Raw genomic sequence first — 8,835 nt, 5'->3', positions numbered from 1 at the left:
TTTTTCATCACAAAAAGAGAACTTACTGAAATTTTGTTATTTTGTCTAATCAAAAATTTAGTACATTTTTCCACTTTTCCATTTAATCAATTCATGGAATCCGTTGTAATAAAGGNCCACTGGATAGTGCTACAAATTGTGCTTGAACGCAAACGCTTAATTTTTTCATCACAAAAAGAGAACTTACTGAAATTTTGTTATTTTGTCTAAACAAAAATTTAATACATTTTTCCACTTTTCCATTTAATCAATTCATGGAATCCGTTGTAATAAAGGTTTTTTTTTGTGTGTAATCGATAAGTTCAATACTGTAGAATTTTTAACGAAAATATTCCATCAAAAGATAAAAAAAATATTCAGTTTATTTCATTAGCAAAGGCATAGCGCAAAAATATTTTCTCTTGTTCGTCAAAATTTTCAACAAAAAACAAATTTAAAATTTGTAACCAAGAAATGCTTTAATATTTGCCGGAAATCTATACTAGTAACATTTTTAAATAGTATTTTGTAATACAAAACTTCGCGCAGCAATTTTTGACTAGCTGTGTATTTAAAATTTTCACAAAAAAAAAACGGAAAACGCATTTCGCCTTCAACCGCTGCGGCTGGCCGAGCTGCCTTCGCCAACCATCGAAAGTCGCGTTAAAAGCCAATAATTTCATCAGAACTCGACCACCCATCCACATAGAAATTCTAGCTGTAACGATCTGACATAATGAATTTGAAAAATTCCAAATTCTTTAAGCGCATACAGGAGTTGCGTCGTCTCTCCAAAGAGAAATTGCGAATGGAAAAAAATCGTGGCACGCGTATCGATGTCGTCTTGGAGAATGCATTGAAGGAGCGTAATGGTCATTGTGTGCGTAAGAGTAACAACGACGCGGAGGAGAAAGAGGAACGGAAGGAATATCATAATACACATGAACTTACTGCGGAAAGCGAAGCCATTTCCGATGGCCTTATACAATTGAATAATGTGTGCTTCCGCTTGAAATGCGGCAATACGCCGAAATCATCACTGGCAGCACGAGACGATATGCCAATTATACCGTAAGTTGGCATTTTTTCCCTTTAACTTTGATTCAATAAAAAAAAAAAAAATGTGTAGCTTTAAAGAGAAAGTTCTCGAAAGGATTACGGCCCTTTATCTAAGTCATTCTAGTTTCACTTCGACATATCACCTACTGGTCTTGCTTACGGTTCTTAGGTACGAAAGCTATCGGCAACTTTAGCAAGAGGTTATCATTGGAGACATGGGCGTAGCCAGGTAGGGGCAGGGGGGTGCTCGAGCCCCCCTAACTTTCAAATTTTCCTTATATATATGTAAAATAGTACCCTGAAATGCCTGCTTAATAGGGTTAAACCCCCTCTCCCCCCCTAAATTTCATTCTGGCAACGCCGATGATTGGAGATGACCGTTGGTGGCAATGTCAGAACTGTGATAACATGAGGGAACCAAATTCAAGTTTTGCGCCTCATTGTTAAGTCGTAACTTTTTATTCTCGCCTCCGTCTACCTCTTCTATCACCAGCGGGAACCTTCAGAGCTGGAACGCTAATTTTTCTCGAATATTCTAGAATCGTTCCTCAGCGATTTAGTTCTTCCCAGTTCTTGCGGAACTTGTGATGTTGCTATATTAGTTTTACGGGGATCCTCATTCGAACATTGCCTAGTATACGTGTTGCCGAATAAACTTCTTTTGTTTTGGCCAGAGCACATGGCAGGTATGTATTTCTCCGATCGCCGGACTTGATTAGGTCAGCTGGCAGGCCGTTAGCTTCAGCGGCTTTAATGATTTTGAGCCGAGAAATTTCAATCGTAACTGGTCACAATGGGGCGTTGGTACATCGACTCCATGGTCCTATATGGGGTTCAGGTTTATCTTCTCCACTGGTCTGAATGCTATTCAGTAGGGTCCAGCTCTGGACATAGGCCACTAAGTCGCTGTGTTTGTTCTTACTAGGTATTAGCCTTAGTCCTGAAACCTTCTGGAGTTTTGTTTTGTCGACTAACATCTCAAGCTCCTCGCTCTCATTTTTTGATATGGAAAATAAACCCCACTTCCATTGTCAGTTCCCCTTATAACGACTTACAAACCTTACGGTATTAACCCCTGCTCGCAAATATCCAGTGGCGACGAAGCTGACAGCTTTTCGACGTTCAACCTCCCTTGTGTTAGTTACTTTAGTTTAAGTGTTTGAGTGTAGTAGAAAATGAGACACTACGACCTAAAAGATCTTTTGATCCTAACCCAGTTTGTCCAATATACCCTCGACTTCCTAATAGATTTTAACAAGGCTTTGTTAGACGTATTATTTTGGACCTTTAAATAGTTAGTCTTTGTATGGCTAAGGCCAGACAGTCAGAGAGAAAGTATCCTGTAGTCTCTTCATCTTCAAGAGAGAACTAGCATTATGACTCTGCGATTACAGCTACTAAGTGCATGTGAAATCGTAGTCGGTTGTGATCAGTTTGTTACCCAGAGAGCATTAGTATTCGATAGAACAATATACTTTCTTTTGAAAAGGTAAAAGGAAAGGCCGAGCTTGTCTATGCCTCCCCCAGTGCTTGCAGGTTGAACCCACTCAGTAATTATGGCTATCGAAGAGGACCAACCACACAATGGTTCCGGTCCTAAATTAGGCAGTTAAAGACCCTTCGGTGGCAACTCGTCGGCGACCTCATTGCCTTGGATCCCACAGTGGCCTAGAACCGAACAGTGTTACCGTATTTTCTAATCTGCCCATGTTTTAAGCTGTCAGTGCTGCTTTAAACAAGTCATTCTGTTAAATAGGGACCAGATGCCTGCTTGACTAAACAAGTCTGTGTTGCTAATCGCTCACTTCTTTCATCACAGGGCTTACGAGTTGTTTAGATGCAACAAGATAGACCCGAGTTAATATTTGGTCCTCGGATCGTGCGTATGTGTGTATATATGTATGACTAAAACACTGGAAAAGTCTCTTTCGTCTACCATAACATGCTCAATTTTATTTCTAGTTTTTCGATAAGTTGCCAGCAATCTTACTTGCTGCTTCCCCTGACGCTGGAACCTACTGCTACATGCACGTCTCGCTTGACGTCTTGATGGTGAGACGCTCGTCCACTGGTGTGAACTACAATATTCAGGGACGAAGTCTCTCTTCCACCACAAATCGAAATCTTAATTCGCACTCCTTTTCGGTCTTCTCCGGGACTGCATTTTCCTTTTAATTTAAAGTTTGTTTAATGTAGCGGGCTCCCAACTAAGCGCACAATCAGACATTGGGGCAATTAGCACTCTTTGTTGAATTTCCAGGTCCTCCGTGTAAGAGTTTGCCTTAGTTTTGACTTCAAAAAAAGTAGGAAGGTTATCCATTCATCAAAATATTTTTTTATGTACATATGTTACCGGATGACTTTGGGCCACCACGTGAACCGTTTTCGATAATTCTACTGCTACTTATTTTCTTTTAATTTCAGTAAAATCAAAGGTAGCATCTGCGTATCTAATTCGCGCTTCAGCATAATTGGTCGCGTATCCAAAGCATTGGGTTTTAAATTAGTTAAAGAAGGCAAACTTTGGAATATTTTGTGGACAGACTCATTGCCCGGAGTAGAATTGTACAAGAGCATGAAGCGTTTCCAACAAATCAACCACTATCCAGATATGATGGAGATTTGTCGCAAAGACTTGCTCTCGCGCAATTTGAATCGCATGCTGAAATTATTTCCACGCGATTATAAAATATTTCCGAAAACATGGATATTTCCAGCTGAGTAAGTACACCAACGTTGTGAGTATAAATTACGCCTACGCACATAAGAAATGTTTTCGACGCACTTCTTCCTCTGCAGCTATGGCGATGCTATAAATTATGCCAATAATAATAATTTTAAAAGCAAACCGGCAACATTTATTATCAAACCAGATTCGGGTGCGATGGGTCGCGGAATTTGGCTGACGAACGATTTGAAATCCATAAATCCCTCGGAGCGAATGATTTGTCAGACTTACATTAATAAGGTATGCAGACTTTTAAAATCTCATTTCTTTCACTTTACCTTACTTCCGCGCAGCCGCTTTTGATTGATGGCTACAAGTTCGATCTACGCGTCTATACGCTTATCACCTCAGTAGATCCATTGCGTATCTTTGTTTACAACGAAGGCTTGGCACGCTTTGCCACCAACAAATATGTTGAGCCGACGACGGAGAATAGCTGCGATCTATTCATGCATCTCACCAACTATTCGGTGAATAAGCGCAGCTCCCAATATGATTTGTGCGACAACGATGACTGCGGCAGCAAACGCAAGTTCAGTGCCATCAACAATTGGTTGCGTCGGCACAATCACGATGTTGACGGATTTTGGGCTAATATCGATGACATTATAATCAAAACGGTGCTCAGCGCATGGCCAATGCTCAAGCACAACTACCATGCCTGTTTTCCGACGCATGACAAAATACAAGCGTGCTTCGAGATACTCGGCTTTGATATTTTAGTCGATTCAAAACTGAAACCATACGTCCTCGAAGTGAATCACTCGCCGAGCTATCACACACACGAGCTCGTCGATCGGCAAGTGAAGAAGGCGTTGATACGAGACACGCTATTGATGGTTAGCACGCCCTTGGCCGACAAGAAGCAGATACTACGCGAGGATCGTAAGCGTATCAAACAGCGATTGCTCAAATTGAAGCAATGTGATACGTAAGTCTCTTTGTTCGCTTCGCTGCGAAACTTATTGATACATGTTTGTATCCTTAGCAGAATATTGAACTCGAATCCGCGTCAAACAACGCCTATCGATTTCAACAACGCATCAGCGTCTGCAGACAATGAGTCATCACCGCAAGAAGATGCATCACAGGATGCCGGACTGAGCGCGCTTTCACAACAAATTGCTTGGGAAGAGAGCCATTTGGGAGATTTTCGTCGTATTATGCCACCACAAGATCCCGAACGGCTAAACTATTACTGTCAATTTTATGCGCTGCAGAATCAAGCGTCAATTTACAGCGAAACAGCTGCAAGTAAGAAGCGTGAAGAGGTTGCAAAGAAATTGCGTCTGGAAATCGAAAAAAGACGACAGCATCAATTGGAAGTGCTCTCAGGCCAGCGACGTCACATGAAGCTTCAAGAACGCCGTCGTAAACGTGCACTGACCGAACGTCATCGATTGACACGCTATCGCGCGCAAGAGAATTGGACACCAGGCTTTATATCGGAAGCGGAAGAACGTTTGCGTCGCACATGGATGCAGATGCGCAGCGAAATGTTGCGCAACAACAAAATTGTGCAGATGGTAAATATGAGAATAATAAACAATTCGAATGTTTTAGTGTACTAAGAAGTCCTAACGAAAAACTCCTTTAGTCGGGGATGATCTCTTTGTATGGAATTAACTGTTAGATTAGGTACATAGGTAAGTAGGTAGGTAGGAGTGGTTGCCGCCTGCATGGCATCTTGGGGCATAGACAGAAGGCCCACCTGTTGAACCATTTAGTGAGTTATGAATCTCATCAGATCATATGTAAGACCGTTTGCTTCTCTTCGTAGCACACACGCCAAGTATTTCTGCGTCCGCGTTCTTTACTACGAAGAATCTGCTTGGTTGTGCGTTGGTTGCAAGTTCATCTGCCATGCAGTTTTCCTCTATGTCTATATGACTAAGACCTGCTTGGCCATCTCCTCTTGAGATAGGCAGTAGCCCAGCGCAATCCTTGAGTAAAGCGTGAAAGAGCTCACGGCTAAAAGCTAAGGCGTCTCTTCCTAGAATTTCGGTTCCAGCTTCTGTACAGCATCCAAGGCAGCTGAAACCTCAGCCAGGAATAGGCTGCAGTAGTCTGGTAGCTAAAAGAGATTTGGGTTTCGTGAGAAAACTCCTTCTGTTCTTTCCACTCCTCACTGCTTGTGCAAAAATTGCTTCCCGGAACCTATATTAAAGCACCACAGTCTGTATTGTGTATTAAAGTCTTCCTGGAGTTCAGGGTGCACTGGGATACATCGCTTAAGCGAAGAGCAGCCAAATCCAGTACCAGGAAAAGCAAAATAACATTCAGAGCATCGTTTGGCGTGGTTCTGAGCGCTCAGCTTATGCAAATCATACTAGACCTTTAAACTGTGGTGAATAGCCTGAGGTTAAACTCTTTCTAATGCAGGCCACCATACGATCACTCAATACAGGAGAATTTGTCCAATGACTGCCATAAATATCCATCGATAAGTCTGCGGATTAAGGCCTCACTTCTTGGCTATGACTCTTTTAAAGTATAGAGAGTTAAAGAAGCCTGCAGTGGTATGTAGAGGGGGTTTTACTCTGCACGGGTCTATACAAAATATATAGAAAGCTTAAATATATCGTCGCTACCATGTCAAGCTATCGAATGTGAAAATGGGTACTTTTCAGGAGAGCAAAGACACTGTTGTAAAAAATGTTGTTGTCATTAGGAAAATGAATGGGATTCGACACTTTGTTAAAGCCAATATCCTCTGCTTCTAGGAAGACTCTAAATCAGCGATGGGCATAGAGAGCTTTTACTCANGCAGCGAAATGTTGCGCAACAACAAAATTGTGCAGATGGTAAATATGAGATTAATAAACAATTCGAATGTTTTCGTGTACTAAGAAGTCGTTACGAAAAAATCCCTCTAGTCCGGGATGATCTCTTTGTATGGAATTAACTGTTAGATTAGGTAGGTAAGTAGGTAGGTAGGAGTGGTTGCCGCCTGCATGGCATCTTGGGGCCCACCTGTTGAACCATTTCGTGAGTTATGAATCTCATCATATCATATGTAAGACCGTTTGCTTCTCTTCGTAGCACACACGCCGAATATTTCGGCGTCTTTTCCAAGTAGACAGCGCCCAATTAGAGCAACCACAACATTATATATATTCTCTATTCTCGGAGAGTATACGCTTCGTGCCCGTTTTCGAGCCCATTTAAGCCAACGCGTTCTTTACTGGGAAGGATCTGCTTGGTTGTGCGTTGGTTACAAGTTCATCTGCCATGCAGTTTTCCTCTATGTCTATATGACTAGGACCTGCTTGGCCATCTCCTCTTGAGATAGGCAACAGCCCAGCGCAATCCTTGAGTAAAGCGTGAAAGAGCTCAGGGCTAAAAGCTAAGGCGTCTCTTCCTAGAATTTCGGTTCCAGCTTCTGTACAGCCTCCATGGCAGCTGAAACCTCAGCTAGGAATAGTCTGCAGTAGTCTGGTAGCTAAAAGAGATTTGGGTTTCGTGAGAAAACTCCTTCTCTTCTTTCAACTCCTCACTGCTTGTGCAAAAATTGCTTCCCGGAACCGATAGTAAAGCACCATAGTCTGTATTGTGTATTAAAGTCTTCCTGGAGTTCAGGATGCACTGGGATACATCGCTTAAGCGAAGAGCAGCCAAATCCAGTACCAGGAAAAGCAAAATAATAATTGTTAAAGCCAATATCCTCTGCTTCTAAGAAGACTCTAAATCAGCGATGGGCATAGAGAGCTTTTACTCAGCACGCGCCTATACAAAATGTATAGAAAGCGTAAAAGATCTTTGCCCGCGGGCAAGGCAGTTATCGTAATTGAAAAGCATTTTCGTACATTCGATAGTTTGAGATGGCAGCGACGATATGTTTTGGTCGTGACTCTGACTACTGAATAAATCTTAAAAAAAAAAAACTTTTAAAGCGCCCATCTGTTAATCACTTCGTTTCCCATTAATTACAGATATACCAAGACTTCTATAACGGCGGCAATCTAACTAANTTGTTAAAGCCAATATCCTCTGCTTCTAGGAAGACTCTAAATCAGCGATGGGCATAGAGAGCTTTTACTCAGCACGCGCCTATACAAAATGTATAGAAAGCTTAAAAGAGCTTTGCCCGCGGGCAAGGCAGTTATCGTAATTGAAAAGCATTTTCGTACATTCGATAGTTTGAGATGGTAGCGACGATATGTTTTGGTCGTGACTCTGACTATTGAATAAATCTTAAAAAAAAAACTTTTAATGCGCCCATCTGTTAAACACTTCGTTTCCCATTAATTACAGATATACCAAGACTTCTATAACGGCGGCAATCTAACTAATGCGGATATCGTCATCTATCCGGAATTATATCGTTGTTTAGAGCGTGGCGCTGATATTATGAGTGACAACTAAATTTCGCAAATAATTGTTAGATCCAAATGAATGAGATCGAATATCAAGCGTGATCCAAGTCAATTTTGCTCAACTAATCGGTGGTGAGTGTGATTTTATGTTGGCGATACTAAGCGTTCCATAATGCTATACCCGTACTTTTGTATGTCTATATGTTCGTCCATGTCTGATGTTGCCTTTTGATTGTTTTTGTATTCAATGTAATGTGACCCATATTTAAGGCGGTCTTTTCCATTGACAATATTCATTTCTCAACCACATACGTGTTGTTTTCAATAGAAATTTTTGTACGTCATTATACCTATTTTATCGTAATTTGTGTTCGTAACGCAATAAAACAGTAAAACATATGACATATATATGTACATAGGTGGTTCATAAGGTGTCGTATGCCGAAAAGTTTTTGACAGCTAAGAGGACTTGAGTCCACAACCAACTATTTTTTATCGATGTAAAATTTCATAATACGACTTTTGTGGTAGCTTTCGAATGGATTAAATATAGTTTGGCCACGACATACAACAATACGACAGTACATATACGCACCTTGTGAACTGCCTAATAAAGTTTTGTTTTATTTACAATAAACGTCTGTTTGGCATGTAGGCATTGGAGACTGGTGGTGGTGAGAAAAAAGCAGGGACAGTAACAGTTATGATCTTTTTTAATAAAAATCATAATTTAACCATTAAAATTGGGAACTA

General features: G+C 41.1%; 1 protein-coding gene across 2 annotated transcripts; it reads left to right on the top strand.

Moving 5' to 3' along the window:
- The first annotated feature begins 247 nt into the window (after nt 1-247).
- TTLL6B (Tubulin tyrosine ligase-like 6B) lies at nt 248-8,472 on the top strand. Of its 2 annotated transcripts, none has more exons than XM_017629792.1 (6): nt 248-1,050; nt 3,463-3,759; nt 3,838-4,006; nt 4,060-4,697; nt 4,758-5,292; nt 8,021-8,472. In XM_017629792.1, exons 1-6 carry the CDS (start codon nt 716-718, stop codon nt 8,129-8,131), a joined length of 2,085 nt encoding a protein of 694 aa, XP_017485281.1. In that variant the 5' UTR covers nt 248-715; the 3' UTR covers nt 8,132-8,472. The 2 variants fall into 2 exon arrangements, with proteins under 2 accessions (XP_017485281.1, XP_017485280.1); XM_017629791.1 differs by having other exon boundaries at nt 4,755-5,292.
- Nucleotides 8,473-8,835: the final 363 nt, after the last annotated feature.

The sequence above is a fragment of the Rhagoletis zephyria genome, unplaced genomic scaffold (assembly GCF_001687245.7).
Source record: "Rhagoletis zephyria isolate East Lansing unplaced genomic scaffold, Rhagoletis_zephyria_1.1 Rzeph_scaffold_07082, whole genome shotgun sequence".
NCBI lineage: Eukaryota > Metazoa > Arthropoda > Insecta > Diptera > Tephritidae > Rhagoletis > Rhagoletis zephyria.
This window is presented reverse-complemented; position numbering and strand designations above follow the sequence as displayed.

What these genes read in the sequence shown, in the direction of transcription:
- TTLL6B (XM_017629791.1), top strand. Translation starts at nt 716, where the DNA reads ATGAATTTGAAAAATTCCAAATTCTTTAAGCGCATACAGGAGTTGCGT. An exon ending in GACGATATGCCAATTATACC is followed by an intron (nt 1,051 to 3,462) that starts GTAAGTTGGCAT and finishes TTTTAATTTCAG; the next exon opens with TAAAATCAAAGGTAGCATCT. An exon ending in AAATTGAAGCAATGTGATAC is followed by an intron (nt 4,698 to 4,754) that starts GTAAGTCTCTTT and finishes TTGTATCCTTAG; the next exon opens with CAGAATATTGAACTCGAATC.